The sequence below is a fragment of the Heteronotia binoei genome, chromosome 11 (assembly GCF_032191835.1).
Source record: "Heteronotia binoei isolate CCM8104 ecotype False Entrance Well chromosome 11, APGP_CSIRO_Hbin_v1, whole genome shotgun sequence".
Taxonomy (NCBI): Eukaryota; Metazoa; Chordata; class Lepidosauria; order Squamata; family Gekkonidae; genus Heteronotia; species Heteronotia binoei.
This window is the reverse complement of record NC_083233.1, coordinates 61,243,798-61,257,324: the sequence shown is the minus strand read 5'-3', so window position 1 is coordinate 61,257,324 and position 13,527 is coordinate 61,243,798. Positions and strand designations below refer to the sequence as shown.

Sequence of the window (13,527 nt, the reverse complement as noted above, 5' to 3'; positions counted from 1 at the left end):
TCTTGATTCCAAGGCTGGCTGCCTCAGCTTGACCACTTTTAGAGCTTCCAGCTTTTGCCCCACCTCAGAAAGCTTCTGAGAAGCAGCAAGCCCACAGAGGATGGGAAAGAGTGCCCCCTGACTTTTTAAAAAGCCCCCCCCCCAACTTTTAAAATGGCTGGCTATGGTCTTGAAAGATAGTGTATAAATGACAAACACAATAAATAATAAAGATGTGGGTTTCATCTACTAATGATGATGATACTGGATTTATATCCTGCCCTCCACTCCAAATTTCAGAGTCTCAGAGCGGCTCACAATCTCCTTTATCTTTCTTCCCCACAACAGACACCCTGTGAGGTGGGTGGGGCTGAGAGGGCTCTCACAACAGCTGCCCTTTCAAGGACAACTCCTGCGATAGCTATGGCTGACCCAAAGCCATCCCAGCAGCTGCAAGTGGAGAAGTGGGGAATCAAACCCAGTTCTCCCGGTTAAGAGTTCGCACACTTAACCACTACACCAAACTACACCAAACACTAAATCAACTAAAAGATTAACCCCTTATGAAATCTACTAAGAGATTAACCCCTTATGAAACAATTGCTTCCTCAGCATGAACTGAGTGATGTATAGAGGCTTCCCTTTCATTCCTGATTTGTTTGTGAACCAAAGTGCTCAGTGACTCAGTGGTATCTGACGAAAGGAGCTTTGACTCTCAAAAGGTTATACCCCCAAAACCTGATTGGTCTTTGAGGGGCTCCTGGATGCAAATCCAGCTGTTCTACCATAGACCAAGACAGATACCCTCTGAAACAAGGTTCTCAAAGTGACTCAGAATGCTAGTGCAATATATTGTGCTCCCTAATGACAGATGTCAAAATGGCAATAATTTTTCAAACATTTTGCTTTCCACTTGTACGCAAGATCAGCTCTTGTATCACATTGTTTATGCCAACATAAAATCATGGGAGTGTATGTGTTCCTATCACTTCCTACCACCTCAAGATCAAGAAGGGGATTTAATATTATCACAGCTGGCAGAGGTGGACGAGACCAAATAGGTTTTTGTCTTACTTCCTCCTCTGTGGGTACCACTGTGGTGAGAGCTGCTAACATTGTGAAAGTGCTGACAATAATAATCTGCCTCATCTTGGAGCTGGACGTTGGTGATGGTTAACGAGGCTGTGTTGCCTATGCTGCTACCAGAAATTCGGTCTGAAATATTGTCAGGTCTCTCTTTGTCTTTATATATAATCAGCTGAGGGGCCATGCCAGGCCTTTGCTGGAACCACTGAACATACCACTTACTAACCAGATCCCCTGAGCAAGAGAATCGGGCAGTTTCTCCAAGGGACACAGAAACTGATGATGGCTGAGTGAGCACATACTGGGTAATAGACCCTGGAGAGAAAGAGCAAAAGATACAAGTATCATAGTCCTGAGAGATTTATGAAAGCTGTTTAGTCCATATATTCTCAAGGAAGGATCATCTATCCTTCCAAAAATCATCATGAACTGAAATTATGCAGTGGGATGACAATTCCTTCTGGTTTAAGAAGACAACTGCAGATTTATACCCCGCCCTTCTCTCTGAATCAGAGACTCTGAGCGGCTTACAATCTCCTATATCTTCTCCCCCCACAACAGACACTCTGTGAGGTAGGTGGGGCTGAGAGGGCTTTCATAGCAGCTGCCCTTTCAAGGACAACTGCAATAGCTATGGCTGACCCAAGGCTGGAGTGACTCCAAAATGAGATAGAACCTCCCCACACCACACACACAAATAAAAGCATCCTCCTCTCAGCACCTGAACAATGAGCGAGGGCCAGAAGAAAGATGGCCAGAGACCAGGCCATGGTGGTGGGCAAGATTTCCAATGACAAAGGCTGCTTCTGGGTGGCTTTCGGCCAGAATCTTAAATCCCATCAGAAGTTTCCTTTATGTAAATTTGCTTCCTGTTGTTTGGCTACTGCTGTTGCTACTATATCTGAGTGGTGCAACCATTCTCCCCACGTTTCTTAATTTGGTTTGCTTAGGACTATTAGACAAAAGCATTTTATTTCCATGTAAAATGTGGTTAGATAAATGGAAGTACAACAAAAAGAACTTTCTATTCCAAGGAGAAACTTCACGAGGTCTGCTAGGATGGGGTGGTGGTGGTGGTCAGTTTTCTTACTGTAACGTTCAGATGCATTTTATCAATCAAGGAACAATGACCACTCTTTATTACACAACTACAAAACAAAAACAGAATAAAAACCTTATGTGCCAAAATTGTGATGGGCAATATTATGATGATATGGAAATTTTCTGAGTGCTGTTGAATTGTCTGTTCACAAAATGTTTTTATTGTATTTTATTGCATTATTCTATGTTGTACTCCGCCCTGAGCCCTATGGGGAATGGGCGGAATAGAAATATACTAAAATAAAATAAATAAATAAAATTATTCAACAAGTCCACCAAGATAAGGTCCACTGATACATAAATGGACCTTGCCCTGGAGTATCCTATGAGGATATCCCCCAGTTCCTTCCCTCCTGACAAATCAATGGTCCCAGGGGTCCCATTTTTTTTTGGCATATCTTTTCTGTTCTCCTTCACACATGGTGCTACCTCATGGACTTTGGAAGGGCGTTCTGATTCAATGTAAGGGTCGGTCCTGGGTGATTTCCATCGGATGGAGTTCACAGAATAGGGAATACAGCCCCAACATGTGAACAATTCCAAATGTGTACTTGACCTGTGATTTCCCCCATGTTCAGTTCCCACTCAGGATCAGGATTATGGTATACTTGCAGAAGGACCAGCCCTTGCCCAGCATTGTTACCCTGAACAGAAATGGTACCAGGGGGTGGTGATTTTGCTCCTCATTGCAGAACACTGTGTGACACCAGAGCTAGGGCATATTGGAAGGGATAGAAGCGTACTGGCTATGGCTCCCCCTTCTCCCTTTGACAGTAGCCATCACCAGCCGGCTTAACCAATCCCAGGTCCACAAGTGACAGAGGCTCTGCTGGCAAACAAGAGAGGCTGCAGAGATGGCAAAGAAACAGATGGAGATGCTCAGACTTTGCTTCTCCTCTCCACTGATATGTGGATCCCTTGCAATTCCAAGCAGAATGGCGAGAAATCATTTGACCCTGTGACTGTGGGCTGCCCCACAGGAATTATCTTTATGAATATTTGCAGTATCATGAATATTTATATAGATATGGGAGTACTCACTGGAGAAGACAAAAAGCAAAAGAAGAAGGGGACGGCAAAAGATGAGATGGCTGGACAGTGTTAATGATCTAACAAACATGAATTTGAGCAGACTTCGGAGGATGGTGGAAGATAGGAGGGCCTGGCGTGACTTCGTCCATGAGGTCACAAAGAGTCAGACTCGACTGTGCGACTGGACAACAAAAAATAAGTACAGATATATTTGTTCAGGGATAATTTATTTTAAAACATTCCTCTGGACTCAATAATGGTTGAAAACTGGCTGGAAAATCAGGAATATACTTTTACAGTAAGGCTGTGATCACCAACACTAAACAACACATTTTCAATCCACATTTCCAACTGGATGTTGCCAGTTCATGCAGTAAAATCCAGTTGGAAAGTGCATTGAAAGTGCATTACTTATTATGTGTAATGACAGCATAAGAGTCGTTAAGCAGTGGCTGGGCAAACACTTGTCAGGGATACTTTAGACTGATCCTGCATTGACAAGGGGGTTGGACTAAATGGGCCCCTTCCAATTCTGTGATTTTAAAAACAATTATGAAAAGGGATGGGCATTATAACATAAAAGAAATGAACTTTGGAACTCAGAACTAAAACAAAACTTAAAGGGGGGAAATGCTCATCTTTTTATTAGCATTGATGCGGTCTCTGTATTCAAGACATGCGCCATTCAAGCCCTGCCCCCCACTTAGGGAATATTAGCAAAGGGCATTTTTGCCTCACTTCTCCATTTGACTGTGTCACTGAGATAAACACCTGCATGCCCCACTAAACAGTAATAATCAGCCTCGTCTTCAGGCAGGGCTCCGGCAATGTTTAAATGGCAAGCGTTGCTGGATGCATCTTTGGAACGAGAGAAACGGGAGGGGACTCCACAGACCAGGCCTTTGTTGGACTCTGACTGATACCAAAGTATGAATTTGGGGGGACTCCCAAATTTCTGCTGATACTAATTCACGTAGAAGCCACCGACGGTGAACCCACTGGCCATCACACAGGAGATTTTTGCCGTATTCCCCAGCGATATGGATACAGATTGCGGCTGTGACAGTGCAGGATGCTGAGGGTTTGAACCTGGAAGGAAGAACATAATTGCAGTGGTCAGGCTCACATTACTGGTCAGGTGTATTGAAACTAGCAATAATTCTGCTATGTTTTTACCTGTGCACCACTTCACTAAAAGGCTAACAATAGGAAGCCAGAACATAGTGGTGAGATTAGAAATCCAGTGAGAAAAGGAGATGCGTCCCACCACCCTGGGAGTTCTCATAACAACAAACACTTTATAGCGAGTGGAACATCAGTCCATGCTCCACCTTCATGATAATCACCACCGATCTGATTGTCTCTTAGGATGATAGGCAGGGAGGATTCTTGGGCGGGTGAGGCTTCCTTCTGTCCTCACAGTCATTTCAGTAGTTCTCGAATTTCTACAGTTGTTGTGTTTGGAGTTGGATTGGATTGGATGTTATCTTTGAATACTAATTGATGCTTTGGGGAATTATATATACCTATGTTGATTCTTAGCATTCTGCAGTATCCATATCTATCTATCTATCTATCTATCTATCTATCTATCTATCTATCTATCTATCTATCTATCTATCTATCTATCTATCTATCTATCTATCTATCATCTATCTATCATCTATCTATCATCTATCTATCATCTATCTATCATCTATCTATCTATCTATCTATCTATCTATCTATCTATCTATCTATCTATCTATCTATCTATCACCCACCCATCCATCCATCCATCCATCCTGCTTCTTTTTCTAGGCATTTAAATGTTATAGAAAATCCACTTTCCTACCACTTCGATTTTGAGTACAGAGAATGGTTGAGCTGCATTAAAGACCAGCTAATCAGCTGCTAGGAATCTTGCCCATATGACTGACTGTATGACTCCATACCATGCATCTTACTGTTTACCAGACATGTTTGCACAGCCTATGTGCCCTCTCTCCAGTATGCAAGAGCATACCATACAGCTTTTCTTAAAAAAATGAAAAGAAAAAAAAATCAAAGGTCCAGTGAACTGTGGTAGCCAAAAGCAGCAATATGGCCATAAGTTTATCAGTCAATATCCACTACTAATGGCAGTGCAGTGCAGTCAATATCCACTACTAATGGCAGGGAATTCAGAGCTTTCTCTGATGATAATCCTAGCAGCCAGGTGGGAGTTGGTTGTCCTTATGGTATCTTAGTCCCAAGTAGGATTGGCAGTTCACCCAGAATAATGGAAGGCCTCCTGCAGCTGCTTAATGAGAGGTGAGAGGAAAATGGAGGGGCAGTGAGGTCAATTGCAAACAATATTATGATCCTCTAGGTAGTCCCTGAAACTCTATGAGCCCTCCATACTCTTATGAATCCCCCACATTTGATGGTTCCAGGTAAGACCTGGAAATGACACTGAAACACTTGATCAGTGCTTCTCCTCCCTGCACTCTACCCCCAATATTTCCTGGTGGTTGAGGGCTGAGGAAACTCTAGTCCCAAGCCACTTGAAGGAACTGAAAGATAAGACCTAGCATTCTGAATGGTGCTCAGAACTACTCTGGCCTATGGAGAAGTCCCTTCTAAAATGACACGTATGCTCCTAAAGAGTTTAATTCAGCAGATGTCATGCAGCAGTGCTATGAACTCATTGAATTGTGTGTATATATATATACATACATACATACATACACACTGTGGTTAATAGCCACTGATGGACCTCTGCTCCATATTTTTAACTAACCCCCTCTTGAAGCTGGGTATGCTTGTAGCTGCTACCACCACCTGTGGCAGTGAATTCCACATGTTAATCACCCTTTGGGTGAAGAAGTACCTCCTTTTATCCTTTCTAACCCGACTGCTCAGCAATTTCATCGAATGCCCACAAGTTCTTGTATTGTGAGAAAGGGAGAAAAGTACTTCTTTCTCTACCTTCTCCATCCCATGCATAATCTTGTAAACCTCTATCATGTCACCCCGCAGTCGACGTTTCTCCAAGCTAAAGAGCCCCAAGCGTTTTAACCTTTCTTCATAGGGAAAGTGTTCCAAACCTTTAATCATTCTAGTTGCCCTTTTCTGCACTTTTTCCAATGCTATAATATCCTTTTTGAGGTGCGGTGACCAGAACTGCACACAGTATTCCAAATGAGACCGCACCATCGATTTATACAGGGGCATTATGATACTGGCTGATTTGTTTTCAATTCCCTTCCTAATAATTCCCAGCATGGCGTTCACCTTTTTTATTGCAATCGCACACTGTCTTGACATTTTCAGTGAGTTATCTACCACGACCCCAAGATCTCTCTCTTGGTCAGTCTCTGCCAGTTCACACCCCATCAACTTGCATTTGTGTTAACAAACAGCTTTCCGAGGCAGGCTCCAAAAGAGCCTCTAATGTAGTCTCGAGTGATGGTGGCCAGATGGTGCCTGTATAGGAAATAGCACAACCATCAAACCTGGCTGTCCACCAGTAGAAGTGGATCCAACAATTCATTCAATCTGCAAATGTTCTCCTTTTAAAGAGCGTCCATCGCACCTAGATTAAGGAGACTTCTCAGTTCCAGGTAAACTATATTAGGGAACAAATTCCATCTAGTAGTCAGATTATTGGCCTTTCCCAAGCCAACAACCAGTTCCAAATTCATGTGTTCTTAATGGCCTGGTGACCACCCACTGATGTGCTACCTAGAAGAACAAGACCGCAGATTTATACCCAGCCCTTCTCTCTGAATCAGAGTCTCAGTGCGGCCTACAATCTCCTTTATCTTCTTCCCCCACAACAGACCCACCCTGTGAGGTGGGTGGGGTTGAGAGAGCTCTCACAGAAGTTGCCCTTTCAAGGACAGCTCAGCCAAGGCCATTCCAGCAGCTACAAGTGGAGGAGTGGGGAATCAAACCCAGTTCTCCTAGATAAGAGTCTGCACACTTAACCACTGCAGCAATCTAGCATTCATTTGCTTCTTCTGTAGAGCCTCACTTCCCTCAAAGGCAAGAGCCAGCCCTGGGGTATCTCCCCTTCACTAGAGTAGGAGGAACTTCTGAAAAGTTGAGGAGCTTTGTGCCTTCAGGGAACACCTGCTTGGAAACAGCTGTCTCCATCATGGAACCTCCCAACATTTAGTGGTTGTTGCCAGCTCCCATGGCAGACATTTTGTGCTGCTCCTCATTGTCTGTTTGCAAACTCACAAAAGCACACACAGGTTCAAGAAAGCTGACAGCCTGTAATGTAGATACTAAGGAGCATGGGAGACAAGACAGAGCCCGTGCATAACACACAGAGCTTGCCTATCTCTGCATGGGAGCACCCTTTTCCCTACGTAAGGGCCTTTGTATAGTGCCCTTTCTTATACAACAAAGCTCATAATCTCTTGCATAAATTTGATTCCTCTCTTCATCTGAAAGAATCTTCAGAAGGAGAAAAACCTTTATATTGCAACCACTCTGGTTGCATCTACACATCACTGACTACTGAATTATCATTCTGTTAACAGCAACCAGTCGCAGCTGGATTTTCTAGCACATCCAATTGCAAATGGTTGCTGCAGTGCAACGATAATACAATCCCCAACAAGGTGCGGATGTAGCCCCTCTTTAACAGCTGGGAGGTTGAACCATGTTGAGAGAAGACATGACTTTAATTAGGTTGTGGGTCTAGATCAGGTAAAAAAGTAAAGGTAAAGGTGCAAATACCAGGTCGTTACCAACCCATGGGGTGACGTCACATCAGGATATTTTCTTGGTAGACTTTTTATGGGTTGGTTTGCCATTGCCTTCCCCAGACATCTGCACTTCCCCCCCAGCAAGCTGAGTACTCATTTTACTGACCTCGGAAGGAAGGAAGGTTTAGTCAACCTGGAGCCGGCTACCTGAACCCAGCTTTCACTGGGATCGAACTCAGGTCGTGAGCAGACCTTGGATTGCAGTACTGCAGCTTACCACTCTGTGCCATGGAGCTCCCTACTCTAGACCTGGTGGCCAAGGTCAAATGGAAACTTTGGACACAGTTTTTGTTTATAGATTGGTTCAAAAGGTGATTAGGGCAAAATAGTTCCTGAAAACAGAGGAAAATATGACTGTAGAAAGTGCCTCAAAAACAAAATGTGATTTGGCTGGATGTACAATTGCATTTGGAGTATCACTATAGGTGCAACAGTCCTGACCATTTCTACTCCCGGGAGGAAAAGAACTGGAACATACCAGTTGTCTGAGGTTTAACACCTCTCTTTGTTGTTCAGAGGTTCAGTTCATGTTCCCACAGGGAACAGCAGGAGAGGCTTATGTCTTGCTTCCTCATCTGGTTGTATCACTGTGGCAAGCACCACCAGTCCAATATGCACAGTAATAATCAGCCTCATCTTCAGCCAGGACTCCAGTGATGGTTAAATAGCCAATTTTTCCAGATGCATCTCTGGACCCAGAGAAGCGAGAGGGGACTTCAGAGCCCCGGCCCCTGAAAGAATCTGAAGCATAATATAAGAGGTGTCTTGGGGGATTCCCAGGCTTTTGCTGCTGCCAGGACACATAATTAGTGATCCCAGAGCACGAGAGTTTCACTGTGTTCCCCAGTGCTGCTGATGCCGATGGGGGCTGAAATGGCACAGACTGAGAGTTGGAACCTGGAAAAGGGATAGAGATGGTCAGATCTTTCTTGCTCATCAGCCCCACTCTGCTGATCAGTCATTGGGTTCTGGATTTCATTGTTCTCACCTGTGCAGCACATCCCTAGAAGGATAATAATTGAAGGCCAGATCATGATGAGCAGATTTGAAACTCCAATCAAAAAAGAGAAAGCAAACTCAGAATTTTGGATGTTCATAATGCAATGCCCCCTTATATAAATCCTGTTAGTGGAGGCGGAGCACCTGCCTCCCACTTCCATGTCAGTCTGCTGTTCTCTTATTGGTCCTTCTGGCTGTACGGAAAGACAGGCCATACATGTAGGAATAGCGCATCTGCCTGCTTTCACAGTCTGGCTATTTCCCTTCCATTGTGCATGTACTGAAACCAGCCTTAAGCAGGGATGACTCTATACCCAAGTATAGCAGAGAAATTGAATTCTGCCCCAGTTCAGAGACTCAGAAATAGGTTTCTGCTCATGTGACTTTTAGCTGCTTTCACACACATTGGATAATGCACTTTCAATGCACTTTAGGAATCAGTTGGAAGATTTCCCCAATTTACACAGCAAAATCCAGTTGCAAAGTAGAGTGACAGTGGATTCAAACTGCATCATTCAATGTGCAAAAGTGCTGTTGCAAATGATTGCTAATGTGCATCGAAAATTCACTGAATGCGTTATCCAATGAGTGTGAAGGCAGCAGTAGTGTCGACACATCCCAGCCACATATTGGTGTGTGTATCCAGAGCAGAAAATGATTTGCAACATGTGACATTGTTCTTGAGATGCTGCAAATCACCTGAATTGGAGATCAGCTGGAAATCATATGTAAGCTATTCTCTGCTCTTGTCATTCGATGAATGCACAATGAATGCAACCAGAGAGAGAATGTCTCTTGCTGGTAACATTAATAAGCAGTTCAGTAGGAGAATAACTATTCCAGCATTAAAGCAGAATCCCTTATCCTGCTCCCGGGAAAGCGAACACAACCTTACTATTATTGCCTTTGGAATTTAGCCCATAGCTGCTTCTGAACAGCATCTTAATTGTTCAATAAAGTTGAGGGTTTTCACCTACAGTGCTTTAAAGGGCAAGTGTGCCCCCTAATGGCCATTCTTAACATGCTTGATCATAATTTAACCCTGCAGTATTGTCAGTTAATTTTTGTTTGACTTCAGACTGGTTGTTCCTGTTTAGTTAACTGTTTTGTTTATTGGTACCTTTTGACCTCTCTCATCCTTCATGATGTGTTCCAGTCCCTTAAACAGAAAATCATACTTATGACAGGTCATGATTTATGACAGGATTTGCATCAAGCTTCCCTTTATCTGAACATCTCCTCCCCTACCTTCTGGAATTTTCTCTAGAAGAATTTCCAAAATGATGTCTTCCTCACAACTTCTGAAGAAGTGAGCTCTGACTCACAAAAGCTCCTGCTGCAATCAGCTAGGGACCCACAACTGTCTGGCCTGACTATCTCCCTCATCCCACCACATCCTTAACTGAAAGATGAGCTTTTCTCAGAGAGCCCCTTTAGAGAAGGAATTAAGGATTCCTCATTTCTATGTCAACTTTATGGTCATTCCTCCACTATTGAGAGGTCTGTCATGGTTGGATGAAATATTATTGCTGGCACACATCAGGCTGTGACTTTTAAAGTTGCAAGGAGTAACATTTATTTAGTCAAAGAGGGTTGCACTGTGCAATGTTGTGAATGGAATAGCAGCCCATGGTGACCTAGGAATATTGGGCCAGGCCACTGGGACGTAAAGACCAGTCCAGTTTAAATTCACACATTAGTTATCTTTTAAATCAAATAGATTTTAGGGCTGTCAGCTGGCCTACACAACTGATGGCTTTTTCTAAGACTTTTGCGCATGCCTGCTCACGGAAACTACTAGACATGGAGACGAACATCAGGCTGTAATAGGGTTGCCAGGTCTGACTCACGAAATATCTGGGGACTTTGGGGGTGGAGTCAGGAGACTTTGGGGGGGGGGTGGAGACAGGAGCAAGGTTGTGGCAAGCACAATTGAACTCCAAGGGGAGTTCTGGAAATCACATTTAAAGGAACCGCACACAATTTAAATGCCCTCCTTCCATTTGGAAATAATGAAGGATAGAGGCACCTTTTTTGAGGGCTCATAGAATTGGATGCTATGCTGAAAATTTGATGCCTCTACCTCAAAGAACAGGCCCGTCAGAGCCCCAGATACGCACAGGTCAATTCTCTATTATATCCTGTGGGAATCGGTCTCCATAAAGTATAATGGAGTACTCATAAGAACACCAATCATGTTATCATCTTCACACCAAAAGGAGATATTAATATGATCACAGCTGGTGTCTCAAGTGAGTTGAGGAGGGATCTGGCAACTCAGAGGAAATGTCTTCAGTGAGCTGAGACACAGGAAGGAGATGCAGCTACAGAACGCATTGAGGAGTCGAGAGGTTTTTGTCTCATTTTCCTTTTGTATATATCATTGTGTCGAGAGCTGGAATCGTCATGAAAATGCTCACAATAATAATCAGCCTCATCTTGGAGTTGGACATTGGTGATGGTTAGTGTGGCTGTGTTGCCACTGCTGCTCCCAGAAAACCGGTTTGAAACATGATCAGGTCTTTCTGTATCCTTGTATATTAACAGCTGGGGAGCATTGTTAGGGACTTGCTGGTACCACTGAACATACTTCTTACTAACCAAATCTCCTGAGCAATTGATTTGAGCTGTTTCTCCAGGAGACACAGAGACGAATGGTGGCTGAGTAAGTACATACTGAGCAAAGGACCCTGGAGAAAAGAGAAGGGAAGATAGAAGAATCACAGCTCCACTGATCTGGAATAATCTGTCTAGAAGCCCCTCCACGGGTGATTACCCATGCAATTCAGACCCTCAACTCAAAGGCTGAGGAATGAATAGTATAAAATCAATATTTTTTACATAGTTGGAGAAGGGACTCTAAAATCAGAGAGAAAGCAAAAATGAGTCTGTGACTCATTTTCACCTGAACAGTAGGACACCATCAAGAGGAGGCCAAATGGAGAGAAGGCCATGGTAGCAGGCTCTGCAGAGGAACTCTCTTCTGCAAGACAAAGGGCACATCTAGGTGGCTTTTTCCCATTCTTTTAAGCCAATCAAGGTGGCAGAAGGTGTGTCCTTTATGCAAATTTACTCTCCACTGGTTGGCTGACGACTCTGCCACGGTATACACGAGTGGTTCCGCCATCCTCAAGGACTCCCTTGATGCACAGCAAAAGTCTATAGCTAGATCAACGGGCTTGTCTGAAGCAACTAGGAAAGAAGGGAACAGTATCTTCTATACTTCTGCTTTGGTTTTATTGCACTGAGAGGGGGGAAACTGCATGAGAACTACTGGGGAAAGTTATTCTTCATATAATATTATGGTGCATTTTATATACAAGCGGTATTTATAATGTTTCCCCCCTGAAAGTATCAAGGTGTCATTCTTCACTGCCTAGCAAGAATAAATGTATTAATTACACTCTATGATAAATCTCCAAATAGTCTTCTTAATCTCTACAGTGTAGCAGATCATTTGGTATCAGTCACCATTTGAGATCAGCTCTTACGCGCATCCAATGCAAGCACTGCTACTTTGGAAGTCACAGACTTCTCAGTCTCATTCTGGAACTTAACATAAGAAGAGCCCTGCTGGATCAGTCCAGTGGTCCATCTAGTCCAGCATCCTGTCTCACACAGTGCCCAACCAGTTACTTAAGAGGGCCAACAACAGGCCATAGAGGAAGAGACCTTCCCCTGATGTTTCCTCTTGGCTCTGGGATTCAGAGGATTAGTGCCTCTGGAAATAGAGGTTCCCTTCAGTCACTACGGCTAGTAACCACTGAAAGGCCTATGCTACACTGATCTATTTAATCTTTTAAAAAAGCTATCTATTTCTGTGACCATCACTACATCCTCTGTCAGCGAACTCCACATTTTAATCACTCTTTGTGTAAAGAAGGGGAAAAAGATCCATTTTAAATGTTCTTCCGTCTAACCCTATTAATCTGGTTGACATCTCTGCCTCTACAGTGCCTGACTCAAGCCACTGAGAGTCAGTTTGGTATAGTGGTTAAGAGCGCAGACCTCTAATCTGGGAGGACTGTTGTGTCTTGCATTTCAGTCCTGAAATTACAACACAGCGGACGCTACGGAGGTGACCAGTGGAAGTCCACTGGTCCCCGGATGTAGCTCCACAAATACGCTCCGCCAATCAAGATCTGTGGCGGGAAGTTTAACTGGCCGGGATTGGACCTGGCCAGACTGAGGGTTGTTCCAGAGTATGCCTGGCCTTGTGATGTACTCGCTAATAAAGCATGTTGCCTTCAACACGTCTCGTCACTCAGTACAGTGGTGACGAAGGTGGGATTCTAGCCAGGTAACTCCCCAAGCGGGACTTCACTGACCTGGCCAGAGACGAGGAAGTCACGCAGTCGAGGGAGACTGAAGCGTCTGCCGCCGCCATGGCTAACCCAAGTGGGACAACGGGCCACCTTGCAGAGTACGTGGGAGACCTGCACAGAGCGGGTCGACTGCTACCTACGAGCGAACATGATTACAGATGACAGCCGTAAGAGAGACATGCTCCTGAGTGTCTGCGGGGAGGCCACATTCGAGATCGCAAAGGGTCTCTCGGCCCCCGCGAAGATCACGGAGAAAACGTACGAGG

At 44.1% G+C, this 13,527-nt stretch overlaps 1 protein-coding gene across 1 annotated transcript in view; it reads right to left on the bottom strand.

Annotated features, from left to right (window-relative positions):
- LOC132579237 (immunoglobulin lambda-1 light chain-like) overlaps positions 1 to 11,914 on the bottom strand; it is a 56,556-nt gene extending 44,642 nt beyond the window's left edge. The window contains exons 1-2 of the mRNA XM_060249474.1: positions 11,842 to 11,914; positions 11,322 to 11,626 (exon numbers count right to left, since the gene is read on the bottom strand). Of these exons, the coding sequence (XP_060105457.1) occupies positions 11,322 to 11,626; positions 11,842 to 11,890 (354 nt within the window). The 5' untranslated portion in view covers positions 11,891 to 11,914. The remainder of the gene's footprint in view (positions 1 to 11,321; positions 11,627 to 11,841) is intronic.
- Positions 11,915 to 13,527: the final 1,613 nt, after the last annotated feature.